Genomic DNA, 19,739 nt, shown 5'->3' on the forward strand with positions numbered 1-19,739 from the left:
GTTAATTCCCCATTTAGTTTGATGTTTTAGTGACCTTTTTTAGTTAGGGGGGGTCCTCCAATGTCAGATTTTACGACGACCGTGATCCTTTTTTTAAACAACCTCGGATCCTTTTCTGCTCTGCTTCTTGAAGCTCCCTTTTTTTCTCCTCTCTTGTCCTCTTTCTCGAACCTCTTTCCATGGAATATCCATCTATTTTTTAATCTTTCATTCGTTCTCTAGTCGTTAGAGGGCAATCATCATGTTTGCGACACTCGTTCCCTTTTGTTTCTCGACGATATTTGTTTCATTGACGTTTACTAAACTGGTCCACCTTTCCATCCACGCCAAGACAATCTCTCCCGGCGCCTTCGTCCTTTTTCTGCCCTCGCTTCTACTTCCTGATGTTTTAGTCATTTTCCTGTCGCGCCTGGCGCTGCGGCAGCAGAAGGGCCTTTTCTCTGTTGGGGCTTGTGTATTGGGTTGCATATTCTCGTATGTCCTCTCGTCACCTTCAATCGGGCATCTCTAACAGTGGCAGATTTATTCTTCTCGGCGCATCGGCTTCACAACTGGGTTTCTTTTATTCGACGGGCAATGAGGTTAAATGGTCTGAGGCGTTGAGCTACGCTGGCGATAAAGATGGAATGAAGATTCTTCTTAGTGGGCTTAACTCTGTCCTTGCGGCGGGAGCTCTCATCGTCGTCGTGGCTTGGGTTGCCAAGTGGTTTCTCTACAGGGCTGTCGGTTCATTAATTGCAACGGTTGGAATGCCTGTTGTACATGGTACTTCGCTTTCTCAATTATCGTCAATCAATACTAACAATAACTCAGCTTGGCAGTGGTTCCGACACAGAAACGGTCGATCTCCTCAGTCACTAGCTTATGACTCCGACAGCGAATTTGACGAAGACCTCGAAGGCGGTAAAGAAGGCGCGCGACTCATCCCCGATACTCACGAAGAATCTCGAACAAGACCTCGAACATGGATCATTCTCGCCATTATTTCTGTCTTCCTTTTCCTCACGACGACTCTCCGACCTGCCGCTCCATACACCATGATGTCCATGACTCTCCCCGCCGCTATGCTCGAAATGTTCAAGTCTCCGGCCAAGCTGTGTAGCAATGTCGAAGGTGGATGGCCTCTCCCTGATCTCATCACTCCCGATAATTGGGAAGAGCCCAATGGACGCTTCCCCGGATGGACACCCGGTAACGACGGCGCCGCTGCACAAAAGTACAGAAACACCATCCCCGAATGGCTACCCAGCGACATCCCCGCCGGCTTCAACAAGTGGCTTATCGAACACAACAAGACCGCGGATGAGGAGCCTGCAGCAAGCCCTAGCAATGCCTGCGAGGTCCCCAAAGCCGACGGTACCTTCTACAACCCCGTTCTCGACCCTCTCAAGATCTCCAACCTCGACACCGACATCATTGACGTGATCCGCGACACTCTCAAGGGCGGCGACGTCAAGATCAAGCATGTGGCACTAATCATGATGGAGAGCTACCGCGAGGAACTCTTCCCTCTGCAGCAGGGCTCCGACTATCACAAGCTCATGGTCAAGTCGCACAAGGGCGAAGACATTGACGAGATTAACGAGAAGCTCTCTCGCATGAGCCCCGTCGCCGAGAGACTCACTGGCAAGTCAGGAAACTGGAAGAGAAAGGATGGCTCGGATTTTGAACACGTGGCTATCCCGCAGTGGAACGATACAGCGCAGGAGGGGTACGGAGGCATCAACGTTGTTGGTGGTTTCACAACGTCCTCGTTGTCGTTCAAGAGCATGGCTGCTATCCACTGTGGCGCTTGGTCCATGCCTGTCGATGGCTTTGAGGAGTCTGAGACCGACGCCTACCAAGCTTGTATTCCCCAGGTGTTCAACCTCTTCAACAAGCTCAAGGATGATAAGAAGTCCAAGTCGAAGTTCGAATGGAAGTCGAAGTCGGAAGATTTCTTGGAGCAGCAGTGGTACCCCGCCTTCTTCCAGTCTATCACCGATGGTTATGATCGTCAGGATAAGTTCGACGACAAGATCGGATTCGAGCACATTGTCACACGAGGCCGTCTTGAAGATGACCGCAAGAAGGGCGAGGAACTGGAGGAGATTAACTACTTCGGTTTCCCTGAGACGACGCTCAAGGGCCACATTGAAGATTACCTGAAGGAGGTCAAGGAGAAGGGCAAGCGTATGTTCTTCTCTCACTTCACTAGCACGACACATCATCCTTGGGGCGTACCGAAGTCATTCGAGAAGACCGACTTCCTCAATACCGAGGGCAAGATGGGCTGGCACTCGGAGTTTAACGACTATCTCAACGCCATGCGATTCACCGACGCCTGGCTAGGCGAGTTACTCCAGACATTCGATAACCACGGTCTTACAAACGAGACATTGGTGGTGTTTGTTGGCGATCACGGACAGGCTTTCAAGGAGGATCAGAAGTCCAAGACTGGAACTTACGAGAACGGCCACGTTAGCAACTTCCGCGTCCCCATCACATTCCGCCATCCTCACATCCCCCGCGTTCAATACAACGCCAACGCAACATCCCTCTCCATCCTCCCCACAATCCTCGACCTCCTCATCAACACAGGCTCCCTCAACAAAAAGGACCAAAACGCTGCCGAGGACCTCATCCACGATTATGAGGGTCAGTCCCTCATCCGCCCTTATAAAACAAAGCACAACGGCCGCCGCGCCTGGAACTTTGGTATCATCAATGGAGGAGCTAGCATGTTATCCATGACATCTGCAGATGCGCCGTGGCGAATTGTCATTCCGCTTGATGACTCTACACAATATAGATTCACGGATCTTAAGAATGATCCGTTAGAGCAGAAGCCGCTTGAGAAGTGGACGCTTGAACAGTTGACGTATGCTGTTCGGAGTAAATTTGGGGACGAGGCTTCGACGTGGGCTGCTGAGGCGGATGCTGTGTCTAAGTGGTGGGGACCTGAGAGGAAGAGATTATGGGGATATAATCCTTCGCATAAGGAAGATTGATGATAGTATTTAATGTAATGCCAATGTTTAATGGTTTTAATTATGTGTCTGTTGCGCCTGCAATGTGAATGTGATTTTGGAAACAATGAGATTGTCAACCTCAACTTTGCTATCTGATATCGTTGATGGACATCAATTGCTTCATGATTTAAAACAAGGATTAGCAGTACCTGTATTAGGTACAACCTCGAGAATCATCACCATTTGATTGCAATAAGAGTATGAAGTTGTCATTCTAGTATTTCCATTCCACGTCCATGTTAATGCTTCATCTTATACAAAAGAAAATGCGCCGTTCGATCTATAACCCGACCTGATACCTCACTCCAAAACCGCCAAATGCAATTTTAATACAAATTAGCGACCTTCATTGATGTTGGTCTCACTTAATGTTCAGCAGCCTGCTTCTTCGCAGCAAGTCTTCGCTCCTCAGCAGCTACCATATCTGTGAATTGTTAGCAGAGCTCAAGATCGATCGGATCAAGTAACTTACCCTTCCAGAGGTCTTGACCCTCGTACTCCTCCTTGTGGACCTTCTTCTCAATGATCTTTGTAGGATCATTGGGGTCCACGTACCGAACGGTCTGCCATCTGCTGTCTCCGTTCTTGAGATCGTTGACCTCGAAAATAGCAGACACTAACAACACAGCCAACGTCAAGCCCTGCGCGTAAACACGAGCCTGCACAACCTTGTTCGCAGTGTTCATTGGCTGTCGGCTAACAATTGCAAACGCGATACCCATTGACGCCAACCACGACGCGAAGACAATTTGATATCGATTTTCCTTGGCATATGACTTGAAACGCTCATACGCTGACTCATTTTCTCGGATGAGTTGCGCCGTGCGCGCTGCTTGATCTTGGTAATTGCGCTTGGGATCTTGAGCGATCTGATATGCGATACTCCATCGCTCTGCATTGACGATGGCGCCGAATGTACCCGTTGATGTGACGAGGAATGCTCTGAAGGGAAGAGTTAGGCCTCGGAAGGTCGGGTAGCGTTTTGAAGCATAGTAAACGCCTCCAAGACCGAGGCCGAGGAAGAGTGTTCCGCCGATGAGGCCGCCTTTGAGGACTTCAGCGTAGTGGGCCTCTTCTTCTTCCTTGGTGAGAATCTTCATGATTGGTGATGGTGATAGCGATAAGCGATAAGAGGCTTGATAAGAGATAAAGATAAGCTTGAATGGGTAGGTGGTAGTTAATGTAATGTGTGTATGATGTATGGATGATATGTTCCACTACAGACTCCTGGCAAGCATGTTTATATAGAGGCGTCAAGTCTGCAAATTTTAACGGGCAAAGCCGCTACGAAACGAATCCCTCATGTCATGTTGTCGCATGATTATTCAGAGTCGGGATGCTTACGCCGCAGCGAAACCCTTGGTCATGATGCCGCACTCGCCGCAGCCTCCGCTCACGGTTCCGCCCGATCGCCGCAAGTGGATGGTTTGCGGCGCCGCATGGCCGCAGAGCCTGGAGAGAACTTTTCTGATCAGTGATTCAGAGCATATCTTCGGCGGTGGGCGAGTTCTTCGGGTGCTGTAGCGACGATCAACGGCGAGACCGAGGACAAGTTCAGGGAATAGTATTGTTATGATGCATATACGTTTCTGGGGAAATGAACTACACAAGAGTTCACATCTTCAGCATCGACGCTATCTGAAACCAAACATGCTCAAGATGGATGGATAGTTTGAGGAGGTTGGAGGAATTGAGGGCCACCATGGGTGTTATATAACTATTTCTACAGCATTAGCGCGCCGAGGACACATTGCTCAAGCCCCGTTGCCGGCAGTCTCCCACGACGGAATGAGGTCCTTGTGGCCAATGATTTGGGAGATCCTGACAACCCATCCCTAGTGAAGTCCGATTATATGCTCGATTCATCTTACAACAGGCCTTGGCAGGAAACTGAGCCCACTCAAGTAAGACCTGTCAGTAAAATACCGCCGTCGGCCCGTATATCCCTATCAAAGTGATGCTTCTGGCTCTCTGCTGATTAGCGGCCGTGACACATGACCACCCGTCTCAGATCCATGCCCAGCGATCACTGTAGATATTCCGAGCGATTGCGGAATTTCGGATTCCCCATGTCACTAACGTACATGCGTGTAGTTCTCCATGCTGACGTCACAGTTTGCGGCATTCTCAGAAAAGCTATGCCGCAGCCCTATAGGGCAGACTGGGCGGCATCTCGGGGCTATCACTGATCAGTAAGAAGCCATAACACACCGAGACCATCAGCCTTGCCACTCACAAGTGGTGAAAATAGTCCAAGAAACAGACGTGGTGCAGTAAACGAAGTCGGCACTGATGATTTAGTTGCGCTCTGGGGATCTGAATCATGCCCATCCTGGAACTAAGGTTTCGTGAGATTCATTATCGCCAAAAGCATTAAAGAAATACCCCAAGCCATTAGATGGAGTCAAAGAGTGGTTAGATTTAACTATCTTAGCTACAAGTATGGCACCATAGTCATAGATCCAATATGTACTGTCCCTCCTTTACAACAAGTGCGATGCCCAGCATAACCGTCGTGTCTTAGCATGGTCCGATCAGGGATCGTCACTTAGGTTTCGGTGACGTTGGGTCGAGTGCTCCACTCATAGGTAACACCCACGACATTGTAGGAAACATCCGCAAACTCATCCGCGCCGTCACGCTGATAGTAGACCTTGATCTGGAAGCTCTTCTTGTCGCCAGTCGACTGGAAAACTTTGGCAGTCAGACCGCTGACCTCACAAATAGTGTAGTCCTTGTCATTGAAATCCATACCGTCGTTCCAATCCTCGTCCTTGTCACCAACACCGATGATCTCACGGAGAAAGAGGCTGTCTCTGTCGACATCGTAGACTCGGACCTATTGTGTTGCAGGGTCAGTAAAAAAAGATATGTAGGTAAGGAGGGTGGCTTTTACCTGAGCTCTGCCACCGCAAGACTCGGGGTGAGTGAATGCGACAGCTGAGATGATGGGCAACTTTGGGTTGACCTTGATAGACTTTCCTTTGATCTTGAGGGTGCTCATATTATACTTTTTCCTGGGGATTCTTTCACTGGGAGTCCGACTCTCATAGAAGATGATCTCGAAGTTCTTGTTGACTTGGAACAGAATGGTATTGCCGTCATTCTGCGCAACAGCGACCATGTTCTGAGTTTCCAGGCGTCAGTGTGTGGCTCTCAGTTGAAACATGAGGGATGTGGTAGAGGCTATCTGAATATGAGACATATTTGCTGAAGGAGGATCCGAATGGAAGTATTGAGAGATTGGATGTTGTGTGAAAGGGTTCTTGGGATGCTTGAGATGATCTTGTGCTGAATGAAAGAGGTCTTGGACGGGATCAGTCAGCTTCTTTATACTTTTTTCGGCCTCCTCTTTGACCTCCTCCTTCACTTTTGCCTTCGGAATATCCTTCTGCTCCTTAGATTCGATTGGTAGACTTCGATGGGTCTGAATGGTGAGTCTAATCACGACGACGACGAGTATCAGGCAACTAGTGCAAACTATACACACAAGGACCAGACAGATGAAAAGGAGAAGCAGGATGAGGTCAGGTTCTGGGCTCGGAACTTGCATCGTAGCTTCGGTCTGTTGATTGAGCTGGTGAAAATGTAGCATTTGCTGTGGGCATCAGCACTATTGGCTATGAGTGGTCTTGGGGTCTTCTTAGCCTCAGCTCAAATGAACTTCGGATACCTTGTTGAGCTATAAGATGTGGTAGACTTACTGATGGCAACTCTTGAATAGGTAAGCGGAGAGCTTCGTATAGCGGTTGGTGTGGAGGGATGACGAATTAGATCGTGAAAAGGGGACATAGTATCTTAAATCAACGGTTGTGTGCTCATCCAATGTTCTCGACACGTTGGAGTATCAGCTAACTACAAGCTTTCTAATAAACACCTTAAGTAACAACTAAATGTTATGAGAGCCCAGCGGCCAACAATTTGGCTCCCTCGAGAATCAGCCCGTATGAGCATCATCATGGTTGCCAAACCAGGTGGCAAGTTAAAAATTAGACAGAATCTCAGTTGGCCACTAACAAAGAACAACCTACAAAAGTGCCTTCAGAGTACATGACCGCTGTACGTTACAGATCGCTAAACTTTGACAGTGGAAATCTCATGGGACATGTTGAACCTGGCACTAAATCTCAAGTTACTGAATAAAGGCCAGCATTGAGGCCATTCACGTACAAGCGGATGGTTGAAGTGGAGTAGGCTCTTGCCAGAGCGAATTACGGAAGACAAGGAACAAATCTCCGCACGGAAAATATTTGTCTTCCGAGCAGGGCAGGCTTGCAGACCGCAAAGCATACTTGGTTTCACCTTGCCGGCTTCCTTCAGCTTGGGAAGTGGCTGCAGATGTGAAGCTCCGAGCCACAACCCCTCCCCCGCTCGTTCGTCCTCTTCAAGCAGAGAAAGGATCTAGCGAGCATTTCGGAAACAGCTATCAAGGGAAGGAATCCGATCCCTTGGAAACCACCCGCGTACAGTAGCCTTAGTTCCGATTCTGAAAAGTCTAGACTGTACAAAGCTCGATGGCGATTTTGAGCCGCCAGATCGAACCTTGATTAGCGAGTAATATTGCTAAACAGTCACATGTCCTGCTAGGTCGTGATAATCCAAGACCTATCATAGCTGGGTAGCGGCTCTCTGTTTATGTCCTATCGCGGTGCCTTGAATACCCGTACACGAGAGCTGTTCCTGGGGCTGCTCACGCCATTGTGGTTTCACGACTAGAGTATGAGGATTGACACTGTGTTGACTGCCCGTTGACCCTGTGATTGAGGGGTAGTCGAAGTCAACCGCCGCATTTTACGATAGCATCGGAGATTCGGCGAGATGCGCTGCTGCAGTCAGGTGGAGAGACACGCCACTGATTCCAACAAGCATAGCGTGACCATTGAAAGCGAGGCCTAAGCGCCTGAACAGGGTATATTTACTGAATCGATACCACAAATCGACTTCTAAGGTTGTGAAAGAGGCGGGCTGAGGTTCCCTAGAAGGTTTTGGATTACGAGTTCGTGGGTGGACAGGAACGGTCCGAGCGGGACACGACCCCAACGGCCTAAACCTGGGGAACCAATGTCCAAGCTTCATTGTTCACTGATAAAGTTTGCACTAGTGGCAGCCCTGCCGATGCCGGATTCGCGGGGTCTTGGTACGCAAACTATTGACGACCTATGGCAAATAGTTGCGTGATAAGGATGCAGGTCTATGGTGTCTGCAACCTGGGGTGAACATCCATCGGGGAACATGAGGCTGGCTGAGATGGCACACCTCGACACTGAACTACTGAAGGTATTGCATATCCCGAAAAATATCGCTACGAGCTTCCGATAGAGCTCCAGAGGTATAGCTCGGGGGGCCCTAGCAAGGGGTGCAGAAAGTGGCGTGCTGAGGAGCTACCGCTGAGCATCGAGACCCTGCAGGTATCAGAAGGAAGCTAAAGAGAGCGGCAAGCGTTCGTAGCTGCAGCCGACACAAACTAGACTAAGCTGGTATTTTCAGCTGCAAAACTGTAGCATTGACTAACGGTTATTGAACAGAACTCTGCATGATTTATCTTTTTTGAGACAATTCTTTAGGTCTCGGTAGCAGAAGGAGCACATGATCTGATCTAGGCGGGCCAGCCGCCTCGTCTGCGGATCTGGATTGTCATTGACGAGACTTGGTATCGAGTTATCGAATCTTCCATCTTGGTTATGGGCTATACGAGACTATCTAGTCAAGTTCACAGTCAAGCAACTTTGCTTGTTGACTCTCGTTATCACAAGATTCGACCAGGCTCAAGGTTCCAGACTTTAGCCCAACTGTGTTCCCTGAAGGTACTTGCTGATAATTCACTCCTCGGTGAGTCAACCCATCACTAACATACAAGAACGGTACTCCACAAGTCCAATGCATCACAATCCGTAACTTCGCGCGCCAGTGCCTTTCCCCAAAGCCCTTACCAGTCCGAGACCTTGTTACTAATAACTTTAGGAAGCCACTTCTTATGCCCATAGCTGTACTGATGCATAGTGATCTTGGGGCGTCCATTCTCACCCTTCCCAGAAGCGAAGACCTTGATATCCGTCTTGTCAGGCCAGGCATGCACGCAAGCGGTCAGCGAGGCATCCTTATCAACATACGGCCTCCCTTCCTCCTTGTAGCCAAGAAGGCCATGTTCCCATCCAGTGCTAGAGCCGAAAGAGACCTCTTGGATATAACCCTTGTTCTCACATTCACCCTTTTCAGGAGCAATGCAGTAGATGCGGATCTATACGGTCAGAGTGCTTCATGATGGCTGGGGAATTGGACTCACTTCTGTACCGTTTCCTCCCTGCCAAGCGGCTGCGGCGATTTGTCTGCTGCCGCACTTGACCTTCAGATCCCCGTCTGTGAGCTTGACGAGTATAGGCTCATAGTCGTCGGTTCCCAGCCCAGGAGATTTAAGGTAGCAGAGCTGGTGATTCGAGTTGACGAAGAAAACATAGGTCATGCCCTTGATGTCGACTGCAGCAATGTCCCTGGGGAGCTCTTTGAATGCTTCTGCGGATGCCATGACTGATAGAAATTTTGTGTCGCAAATTTCACTCGCTGATAACTTTGGTGATAGGTTGAATGCGATGGTATGAGAATGATTTTTCTATAATCTGGGAGAGGAAAACGCCTGCTTTTATAGTTTCTTGAACCTCACTCATGTCTACTTGGCAACTCCTCCGACATCCCTCGTGCATGCATAAGCATCACTCGCATTGGCTCTTCAGTCGTCACTGTGGCTATGGCTATGGACAGAGGCAGCTCGTCCCAGAACGACTTGACCGCGATTCAAGCCCAGAGTAATCAGACGATATCCCTTATTCCCGGCTTTGTGTTAGAACTGGTGGTTTGGAGGCTGGCTAACCTGATCAACGAAACTCGCGCTCGGATCTTTGAATGCAGGTGCATCCAGCCCGACACTAATCTCATCACATCGAGGTACTATAGAAACTACTGCATGTCGTTGTTTTGTGAATCTGTCTATGTGGCTGCTCTGCATGGCGTCTGATAGTGTCTCGTGAGACATTGAACCAGCCCGCATTTGTTGAAGAAGGCCTCAAATGCCTAACTCGGTCCAGTAAAGATGACAAGGAGAGGAGACTCTGACTGCAAGTTCGCCTAACAGGGCCAAATTCAGTGATTGTGTTCAGCGATGTAATGGTGATCTCACTGTCGCGTGAATGATGTCCCTTTGAGGGGCCTGGAGCTAGGTCAACACACACTAGACCGGCCAGCTCGAGCTACCATGCGCAGCACATTGTGCGCCAATTTTGTGTGTGCAGCAGCTCCTTTGAGGCGTAGCTGATTGCCGAAAATGAATATTCAGCTCTGAAATTGGATGAGGGGAAACGCCAATCGTGCCCGTTTGGGATCCATTCTGAACCGTTGTCCGCTGTGGCTTGGTCCTAAATAGTTTAGACTGTAGATAGCCGGGTCGCTACGCGTCATACCAGCCAGCCACTTAAGCAATGCTACTCTCTGTAGAAGTGCAGTTTGGGGTAAATGGGCTTGCTACCTGCAGTAGACTGCAGGTGAAAATGCACTATTGTCTGCACTCTATAGCCAGCGTCACAGCTATCACCTTACATGGTTCGATAATTGCTTTAGCGCTGAAGTACGCAAGCCCTATGCAACTACACAGCAGACGCCCCCAGGGTCCAAAGAGATCCTACTCAGTAGATAGTTGGGAGCTAGCTGAACTCAATTCAATCGAGAGCAGCTGCAGGCTAGGAAGGATCCATTGCTAGATCCAGACCCCGGATAGCTTAGCTTAGCTGGCTTGGACCCTGGGCAAGCTCTGTAGCTCAGTAGAGCTATCGAGCTGCTTTCTTCTCACAGCTGAGGTCGTTATGATAATCCTCCCATCCCCTCATTCCTTTTAAATCCGCCCAGTGAAGCTACAATCGCAAACTTTCCTCCATCTCTATCCTCCTCTTCATCGCTTTGCACTCCACTAAGCTCTTCGCAATGCTTGTACAATCTCTGTCCCGCGCCGCCATCGTGGCTACTCTTTGTCTTGCAGGCCTCACGTCTGCTGTGAGGGGTAAGTTGCCTCTGGACATAGGTCAAAATCACAATCATGCATGAGCTCTCAGTAACAAAGTACAGAATCCGGCGACCCCAGTCCTGAAATCTCCAAATCGACCTCAACCACGACCGCAAGAGCGCATGAACGTAAGAAAGGTCACCGCGAGGAAAAGGTCATGGTATCTTGCGCCGGCCACATCACACAATGTGGTGTTGAAGACAAAGCCAAGATTGTCTATGTACCGGTATCCACTTCAACCGTCACGAACACGATTGTCAAGACTGATACCGTGGTACGTTTGAGTCGCATAGTTTCTATGCTCGAACAGATATGCTGATACAGAGACCAGACCCTCCCAACGTCAGTCAGGGTTATTGAGAGAGTTAGAGTTGAAACCGTCACCAACACTACCATGGGTCAGTGCATAGTAATCCGAATTTTTTGGTATAGTGATGAAAAGCTAACCTGCATTGAAATACAGGCCACTGTCGCGAGACCCTCACCGTCACTGGAGACGCTGTTACGGTTGCAGTTGATGTCGTGGTTATCACCACCGAAGAAATCCAGCCCATTTCAAACAAAACCACGTGGGTAGTCAGTACTGTTACCGCCAGTGCCATCGAGCAGTGTTTCCTTGAGAAGTATAGTATGCTCGCACGGGGTTCGGGAAGCCAGGGAGGCCCAGCTCAGGCGATACCTGTCTCCTCATCTGACAATGTCAGCCCAGCTGCATCTGTACCTGCAGCATCAGATGAAAGTCGCCCAGTCGATGATCCTGCTCAGGGACGTTTAGGCTCGGATGACGATCTACCTCTAGTAGTCGGGTCAGATGGAGATAGTATGGAGTAAAATCCCAGCCGAGGCATAACTTGATCATCGGTCAGTACATGGTGTTCGAGAAGGCATGCTAAGCTGTTACGGCTTGATGTTGAGCTATTTGGTGTTGAATGCTCTGTGTATATAGGGTATGACAATTTTGCAATAAGAAGTAATGAGTGCTATGGGTTCTGCTTCTAATCACCTTGCCTCGATGGTGTAGTTCATTCCTCGGAACGCGGTGAGCACTATAGGACAATCCAAATAAGCGGCGCATCACAATAGATATAAGTTTCATAAAGCGCGTATTTAGAGTTGAAACTTTCCGAATACTCGGGATGAACTTACGGAGTGGACCTGAGGCAGTGGATTGTCTCAATTGCGATCTGAGGCACGATGAAACCATGCGCGACACTTAGGGATACCCCTAGCCTCCTCACCAAAATGGAGCAACGCCAAGGTTCAATTGCGACATTGACCCAGATCTAACATTTGACGTTTCCGCCAACCGATAGACTATACAAATTATAAAATGGGGCACTTTCGGATCACCGCTCATCCGGTCTTCAATCCACAGCGCGAGTATGATCACCATCGAGGATACACTGTTTTACCACGGCGCTTACACCCCAGAATAGGTTCATCCTGAAGATGAAGCATAAATCCGTGAGAAACGTCTCATCCTCCTTTAGCGCCAATGAAAGTCTCCTTTGCGATGTTTCTGTCGCATATAAAGACTTGACGACACTGCCACTTATTCCAACATCAGTCTTATCACAAACTCAATTCACTTTCACTTCTTACAGCTGGCCTGTTCTCTTACACTCACACCCTCCATCCGTCCTCTTCCGTGCATCACATCTCAAACGCAAACATGAAGTTCACCTCGTTCCTTCTTGGCTTCGCTGCCACTGCTATCGCCAGCCCTATCAGCAAGCGCGCTGTCTTCAGCCAGTCAACGTACGACGATCTTTCCATTAGTGGTGGCACTGCGGGCAACGCCCAGCAAGAGGCTCTGCAGAAGCTCGGCGGTCTGCCAGCAGACCTTTCGACTGTTGAGAAGTCTGACTTGGACTTCCTCAACAGTGTCAATCAGATTGCAAATGATGCTGAGGATGAGGCCTTCAACCCTGCTATCGACGCAGCTTCCGGCGAAGCAGCCGACGCTCTTCAGGTAAGCCTTACCATCAAAGGTCAATAGGGACACAAGGCTAACGGTTTTGCAGCGCGGAAAGATCAAGAACAAGGTCTTGAAGCTGACTGCTACTATCCTCAAGTTGGAGGCTCAGCAAGCGCAGGGTGAGGATGTCGCTGACAAGCTGGCGGAAGAGAACAAGAAGTTACAGAACAACATTTCACAGGATAAGGATGAAGCTGGAAAGGCTTCGACTTTCCTTGCTTTTGATGCGACTACAAGCTAAGAGGATGGAGTAATGGAGATGGAGGGATTGGCGTTAGTATCATAATAGGCAGGCCTATAAAGTGTATCAAATAATCTAAACATATTGACCAAGAAAACAAAGTCAAGACGCTGTTCGGAATCCTTAGAGTTGTGAACCAAGTACGCGAAAAGCCAAGTGTGCCTGGAAAGCGTATTCCAGCAGACAGAGCTTTGCGCCTGGAATTGCAATGTGGAGAGGATGGTATCGTCTAAGACCCCAACCCCCAATGTTCGGCATCTCGGTTGGATGTTCCCGCGAGGCCAAGTCTAGCAACTCCACACGTAACCCCACGAACCTCCAACATCTTGCCATTGCCAATTCCTCTGTGGGCTTTGATCTTTAATGTCTGTCAATCCAAAAGATTGGCATAAACTCACCATGCTCGACTCAGATCAATCCTGGCCTCTATGGCGCAATGACTCCCTCGACGGAGCCTTCGATCTCGATACCCCCGGCGACAACGCCGTCGTTACCAAAGTAAACCGCCCTTTCTTATTTGGCTACCGACCCCCAAAATCAAACGGTCGCGGCATTCTCATTCTTGGAGGCGGAGGATATGTTGAACTCATGGTTGGCCGCGAAGGCGTCGCCGTCGCAAAATGGCTCAACAGTCTTGGCTTCTACGCATTCGTCCTGGTGCATCGCTTCCCGAACAGCGAAACAGGTGCTCAAGCGCCGTTAGATGATGGAAGAAGAGCTCTGAAGATCATGGTTGAGAGTGGATTTGCGCCAAAGGGTATTAGCATTTGCGGTCTCTCATCTGGTGGCCATCTTGGCGCTGCGCTTCTGGCGGAGTATCCTCAAGTCTGGACATCACCAGATCCAGAAATACCTCAGGTCGAGTTCGCTATATTGGGTTATGGACCTATTTCGACGAATGCAGCTGGCCGCGCAATTATTGAGAACAAACCTCCTCTTCCACCAAAAGAAAAGCAAGAGCTGTATGATGTTGTACAACCAGATGTTCAGCTTCGATCTCCTGCGCCGCCAGTATTCATCGTTTACTCTAACAACGATCCAGTGGTACCCGTTGTCAACGCATATCGCTTAGCAGAGGGCATTACAAAGGGCGGAGCACCGGTGGAGTTGCATATCTTCGCTGATGCGCCTCACGGATTTGCGTTGGATAGCCCGAAGGAGTTGCCTGTATCAAAGTGGCCAGTTATGTGCGAAGCATGGCTGAAGCAGAACAAATGGATAGAATGAGTGTCAAAATTCTCAGAGTGTAGAACTAGCATTAGAGTTCATGGTATCAACACCAAACGCCAAGTAAGCAAGGATATCTGTTAAAACAATTTCTTCACCTTCTCGCCTCTCTGCTCATCCTCGCCCCATCTATCCTCCCAGAGATCCGATGTCACATACTGCCATCCCATAGGCGCACCACCCATGCCCCATCGAGTCTTCATTTCGTTGAGAGTAACTGGATTCACAAGTTCGTAAAGCTCCAGGATCGGATATCCATACTTGGACTCCTTGCGTCCAGCGTTAAAGTCTTCATTGCCAATACCAAAAGGCTCGGTGGGTACAGAACCTGGTTCATGGCGGGTGTTTGATGGAATCACTGCGATGTGTCTACTGAAAGTTAGTTCGAATTCTCATCTCTGGTAAGATTTCTGTTGAGGTGCTGAACATACGTGATTGATGAGCGACCGCCTCCACTGCCAGTTTCGTAAAGCCAGAGGCGCGAGACACCGTCTTTTAGACGATACTTGCGATACTCATGGTTCTTCTCTCGGCTAATGATGTTTGCCAAGTGTTCCGGCTTAATGGCCAGTAAGACGTCGGTTTCAACACGCTCAGCACGTGTCTTGGATGGCGACATTGTTCTCGGCGCAATACGTACTCAGTGCATGAGGGAATGTGGAGAAGTATGAAGTGGGAAGCGAATTGGAAAGGTTCAGGAGAGGAGCTCTTATCTTATCAGTATGCGGAGTGTCTGCTCCGGCCAAGCTGAATTTTGTGATCGTGAGCAATGAATGACTGATAGAACGTCAAAACTTGTGACATCTCAACGAGGTGCATCAAGCCAACACACTAAGAAATCACGAAAAACTTCAAAAAAAAAAAACATACAACACCGGGGATTCGCTGGTCGTCACCGACCCAACTACTAATCCAGCGCTTCGCAGCTTGACTATGGGAGAGCAGACGGGATCCCGTATTTTCTGCGAGCTATGGTCGTATGTATCATAGGCTCCCTTAGTGAAACCTTATGAAGATGGATTTCACGCACGAACATTCTCTCAAAGTGTTGACCATGGTAATAAGCAGCTAATTGCTTACTTCCGCAGTAGTTCAATATTGTCTCTCGTCCGCAAGAAATGACACTTTATGCTTTCGCCTAAGCCGGACATTAAAGTTACTCTGCTTCACGAACCACGCTGGACTAAAGTCAGTATCAAGACAGTATATCACAAAGTGTAGCTGGCAGCTGTATGCAAGGGCTCGGGAAGGAAGAAACTTACCGTTGTTCAGATGCCATGTGTTATCCGCGGACGGGAACTCAAGCTACACCAACATCTCAGTAAAGGGCACTTCAATCGACTCTGAGTCTTACCTCGTATCGCCGCAACAGAGCAGGAACCATCTTATACATTTCCAACAAACTAATGTTCTTCCCAATGCAGGTCCTTGAACCCGCACCAAAGGCAAACATGTAGTTCTCCATCCGTCTCTTCTGCTCCGTCGAAGCTTCGATCCATCTAGACGGTCTCCATTGATCAGCGTCATGACCGAAGATATCCTTGTTGCGATGTAGAACCCAGGCGTTTACTCCAACAATGGTACCGCCTGGGATATGATGACCGTTAACTTCAAGACCTCGTGCGGGGACAATGCGCTCTAGCATGAGACCTGCAGCTGGATGACATCGAAGAGCTTCTTTGACAACAGCGTTGAGGAAGGGAAGGTCCCGGACTTCATTCCAGCTGACAAGGCCGTCTTCACGGGTAAAGCGGCCGGCTTTTTCTTCCTCCGCTAGCTCAGACATCAAAGTCTTCATATCATCTGGGTTCTTCATGAGATAATAAAAGATAGCTCGGAATGTAATCGCCGTTGTATCTGAGCCTGCAAACATATTTGCTACAGTCAGTGCGAGCACTCTATCGTTATTCATGAACTCTGGATCTTTTTGGTTGGCTTCGAGAAAGCGCGAGAGGAAGTCTCGTCGGCCATTGTCTTGGTCGAACTTCATGTCGCCGAGCTTCTCGGGATCGACGCGGGCGAGCATTCGATTGCGGGCGAATATCGCGACGGGAGAGGATGAATTGGTGAAACCCCATTTTGTAAGCTGTAGCCTTAATGGGTTCTTGAGGAGCAAGCTGTCGAGGATTGGCAGTTGTCCGACCTATATGGCCGTCAGATTAGTAGACCCAGTCAAGGTTGCAGGGGAACATACAGGCGCTGCATAGTTAAGCAACCACTCAAGGTTTCCAATAATATTATCCACATCTTTTCCATGGTCCACGAAGCCTAGTCTCTTCGAGTACGTCAACTCGCCAATGACATCAAATGCATAGTACTGCAGCCATGTACCAAAGTCAAGGATATCATTTTGGTTGGCATATCGTTGGTCAAGCTGTTTGAAGAACTCGGTAGTAGTGGAGTCAACGAATGGTTCAAATTGAACGAGCGTACTCATGGCATAAGCATTTGATACGGATCGTCGGAGCTGCGAGTGGAACTTTTCATCCTGTGAGGTGAAGAGCGTGATGAGCCTCTTGCCACTCTTGTTGATGGTCTGTTGCACCGGGCTAACGCTTGTTAATCTGTGTAACTCTTTTCATCGCCCTGGTGACTCACTAGAAATCCGACTTGGTATAACCTGAGTTGTGGGCGTAAATTGTCTGTATGGCAGCTGGATCCGCGATCGAGACCGTCTTGGGTCCGAGTCTTACCACGCTGCCGTGTTTTTCATGTAGAGCAATCTGTGTCACTTCTGGTCTTCTCCGATACACGACAAGAAAGCGCCAGAGGTCCGTGAAAGGGGCCAAAGCTGGTCCGGGGATTCCGTTCAAGCCATTCCCATACTTGTTAATGAGGAGCTTTGTGGCTAGTAGTCCAACAAGGGCAGCTGCCAGATACGCCCACGGGTGTTGAAGGAAGAGATCCAGGATCATTTTACAAACTTATCAGCGTCTGCAAGTTTCCTCTGATTCACAGTAAAGCGTGTAGAAACGGTGGCCGATTGACTGCTTTTAACAAGATTCTACCCCGCTGATACCTGTTTGGTGGTTGCACAACATCAACGGCACTTACCAAGGCATCGGAAGTTTCCATGCGGGGTAATTTCCGAATATCAACACCAAAACATCGGTAACATTCCGATTTGACTCTTTCTAGCCCTGTTCTGTAGTATATCTTTCAACTGAGAGTTCAGGCCACGGAGATGATTCGGGTTGTTGGCAAGCTCCCCCGTCAATTGTACCCAAGGTAGGTCGGTATGTTACCATGGGCCGGTGGATCTATCCAGACATCTCATCCTCCACTGCTTACATCAAAGAGCCTATTCTTAAATCCTTAGTTTTATTTACATAGAGAGTATAAATAATTTCTTTTATAATATAAAGTACTAAACTACCTTTACTTTTCTAATTTGTAAATTCTCTCTCCATATTCCTAAACATATATGCCTTCTTTGAGTCCATTCTTCAAATGATATATCTTGACAAGTCGGACCTGTTATTCCCAATTCAACGGAAAAAAGGCCTATTCTGCGATAGCAGTCCGATTCAACATTTTGAAGTACAATACCGCGAATTGTAGTTCTCTTTTCGTCCCAACAGAGACATATCCCTTGAATAGGATATTCACTGTTGTAAAAACTCTCCAGACCATAGTCAGGAATAACGGAGCATGAAATTGCGATTGAGTTCTGCCCATTTACGATAATATGTGTTGGATAATGGTAGGACTCTCGGTTTCTGAGGTCAGACAAGTATTCCTCTGGTATAATGCGCCCTTGGAGCAAAAGGAAGCCACCTGTGACAGTACCATATTGAGATTGAGGATACGATAATTTAATATCGTGATGCAGTACTTCAAATCCTTCATCGACAACACATGACCTTGTTGATATGTAGTTAAGGTTGCCATCTGGGATGGACGCCCAAGACCAAGACGGAGCAAAGTATCTTGCGGGTCGCATACGGGATCTACCGTCCTCATGCCACCACAGAAGATCAAGCCAGATGTTACTTTTCCAGCAACCTGCAATGTATTCGTCTTTCATGATAGTGTTCAGACGTTCCGCAATACCTGCCAGCGCGGGAAGGCGGTCGTAAGGATCGGTTATTGAGCTACGCATATAGCATAGAACCAGAGTGCTCCACAGTTGACGGGGCGAGACGGAATTAGCCTCAATAGAGGGAGACATTATTTCCTGAAACCTCTGTCGGCTCCAGTACGAAGTTGGTGTTGATAGAAATCCATCTGTTGGATTGATATCTGCCCAGTAGATCCATGTTGTTCTCAGCTCCCCGTAATCAAGAATTCTTGGAGAAAGGATGAACTCTTGGTATGCCCATGCGCGAAGACTCAGAGGATCAGCGTAAGTCTGAGAACAGGACTCCTCCACCAATACGACAGATCCTCTTCGGCCGTTCTTGGTCTCATATTGAAGACGAAAGCCAGAAGAGCGCCTGTCTGCTCCGAAATGTGACCGTGGGTGCAGGAATCCTTCCTCAACACTCTTTGCTCTGCTAGCCATGATTGCGACATACGAGTTTTCGTAAATCTTTGCCATCTGTCCAATTTCTGTAGCTTTATCCTCCGGAACGTCCTGTATGATGCATAGAGCATCAACCCATAGAAAGCTGAGGCCAAGCTCGCCGCAAACACGGACTGCATCCTGCAACGTCTGTGGTAAAGTGCTTGTTTCGAAGGAAAGTTGGCCATTCTTTACTCGAGCCTTGCTGAGAGTGATTCGTTGCGGGCCGCCCCAGCAGTACGATAAAACTGCGTAGGCAGCCGGGGAATTTCTCTCGACAATCTCAATCCTTTTTCCAGAGTCGAATATCTTGATGATTCTTGTTGGCATGAAGTCTACAGATGGACTGGCACAAGATGTATGATTTTGGAGACACTCATGAGCCCATTTTTTTGCCAGACTAAAAGCGTGTGGTGATGCGGGTAACAAGTTCGGAGGTCTTTGAGGAACTTCGTCAGCTGTGCTACTTCCTGTCTAGGTGCATTAGATAATGGCCCACGAAGACAATTGCGCGAGGTCCGACCTTGTTCTGTCATATATGTAAAGTATGAATTCGTTTCGTGATGGTTCTCTCCTGAAAGTGTAACAACGATGGAGTTGGGCTCAGTGTCTCCCATAGCTGGAGGAACCCGATTGACAAAGGCATTGTCAGAGACTTCTTCTTGACGAGAATTGAACTTCAAAAAAATGTACTCTGCAAAAGCACATCCTAGATTAGCCATTTGCTTGAG

General features: G+C 48.6%; 10 protein-coding genes across 10 annotated transcripts; 5 read left to right on the top strand and 5 right to left on the bottom strand.

The window, feature by feature from the left end:
• Window positions 1-749: 749 nt before the first annotated feature.
• J7337_012325 (uncharacterized protein) lies at window positions 750-2,990 on the top strand (the record flags this gene model as incomplete). Its single annotated transcript, XM_044829851.1, has 2 exons — window positions 750-765; window positions 814-2,990. 2 exons carry the CDS (start codon window positions 750-752, stop codon window positions 2,988-2,990), a joined length of 2,193 nt encoding a protein of 730 aa, XP_044674767.1.
• Window positions 2,991-3,376: 386 nt separating this feature from the next.
• Window positions 3,377-4,111, bottom strand: J7337_012326 (uncharacterized protein; the record flags this gene model as incomplete). The annotated part of the gene is made up of 2 exons (XM_044829852.1): window positions 3,377-3,435; window positions 3,484-4,111. 2 exons carry the CDS (start codon window positions 4,109-4,111, stop codon window positions 3,377-3,379), a joined length of 687 nt encoding a protein of 228 aa, XP_044674768.1.
• Window positions 4,112-5,559: 1,448 nt separating this feature from the next.
• Window positions 5,560-6,135, bottom strand: J7337_012327 (uncharacterized protein; the record flags this gene model as incomplete). The annotated part of the gene is made up of 2 exons (XM_044829853.1): window positions 5,560-5,850; window positions 5,908-6,135. The coding sequence occupies 2 exons, from the start codon at window positions 6,133-6,135 to the stop codon at window positions 5,560-5,562; spliced, it is 519 nt and encodes a 172-aa protein (XP_044674769.1).
• A 2,802-nt stretch (window positions 6,136-8,937) lies between these two features.
• Window positions 8,938-9,534, bottom strand: J7337_012328 (uncharacterized protein; the record flags this gene model as incomplete). Its single annotated transcript, XM_044829854.1, has 2 exons — window positions 8,938-9,249; window positions 9,295-9,534. 2 exons carry the CDS (start codon window positions 9,532-9,534, stop codon window positions 8,938-8,940), a joined length of 552 nt encoding a protein of 183 aa, XP_044674770.1.
• A 1,445-nt stretch (window positions 9,535-10,979) lies between these two features.
• On the top strand, window positions 10,980-11,418 carry J7337_012329 (uncharacterized protein; the record flags this gene model as incomplete). The annotated part of the gene is made up of 3 exons (XM_044829855.1): window positions 10,980-11,055; window positions 11,121-11,332; window positions 11,383-11,418. The coding sequence occupies 3 exons, from the start codon at window positions 10,980-10,982 to the stop codon at window positions 11,416-11,418; spliced, it is 324 nt and encodes a 107-aa protein (XP_044674771.1).
• A 34-nt stretch (window positions 11,419-11,452) lies between these two features.
• On the top strand, window positions 11,453-11,889 carry J7337_012330 (uncharacterized protein; the record flags this gene model as incomplete). Its single annotated transcript, XM_044829856.1, has 2 exons — window positions 11,453-11,456; window positions 11,522-11,889. The coding sequence occupies 2 exons, from the start codon at window positions 11,453-11,455 to the stop codon at window positions 11,887-11,889; spliced, it is 372 nt and encodes a 123-aa protein (XP_044674772.1).
• Window positions 11,890-12,730: 841 nt separating this feature from the next.
• Window positions 12,731-13,277, top strand: J7337_012331 (uncharacterized protein; the record flags this gene model as incomplete). Its single annotated transcript, XM_044829857.1, has 2 exons — window positions 12,731-13,030; window positions 13,083-13,277. The coding sequence occupies 2 exons, from the start codon at window positions 12,731-12,733 to the stop codon at window positions 13,275-13,277; spliced, it is 495 nt and encodes a 164-aa protein (XP_044674773.1).
• Window positions 13,278-13,676: 399 nt separating this feature from the next.
• Window positions 13,677-14,504, top strand: J7337_012332 (uncharacterized protein; the record flags this gene model as incomplete). Its single annotated transcript, XM_044829858.1, has 1 exon — window positions 13,677-14,504. One exon carries the CDS (start codon window positions 13,677-13,679, stop codon window positions 14,502-14,504), a length of 828 nt encoding a protein of 275 aa, XP_044674774.1.
• An 80-nt stretch (window positions 14,505-14,584) lies between these two features.
• J7337_012333 (uncharacterized protein) lies at window positions 14,585-15,123 on the bottom strand (the record flags this gene model as incomplete). The annotated part of the gene is made up of 2 exons (XM_044829859.1): window positions 14,585-14,873; window positions 14,936-15,123. 2 exons carry the CDS (start codon window positions 15,121-15,123, stop codon window positions 14,585-14,587), a joined length of 477 nt encoding a protein of 158 aa, XP_044674775.1.
• A 547-nt stretch (window positions 15,124-15,670) lies between these two features.
• Window positions 15,671-17,419, bottom strand: J7337_012334 (uncharacterized protein; the record flags this gene model as incomplete). The annotated part of the gene is made up of 5 exons (XM_044829860.1): window positions 15,671-15,687; window positions 15,767-15,809; window positions 15,859-16,647; window positions 16,699-17,053; window positions 17,103-17,419. The coding sequence occupies 5 exons, from the start codon at window positions 17,417-17,419 to the stop codon at window positions 15,671-15,673; spliced, it is 1,521 nt and encodes a 506-aa protein (XP_044674776.1).
• Window positions 17,420-19,739: the final 2,320 nt, after the last annotated feature.

The sequence above is a fragment of the Fusarium musae genome, chromosome 10 (assembly GCF_019915245.1).
Source record: "Fusarium musae strain F31 chromosome 10, whole genome shotgun sequence".
Taxonomy (NCBI): domain Eukaryota; kingdom Fungi; phylum Ascomycota; class Sordariomycetes; order Hypocreales; family Nectriaceae; genus Fusarium; species Fusarium musae.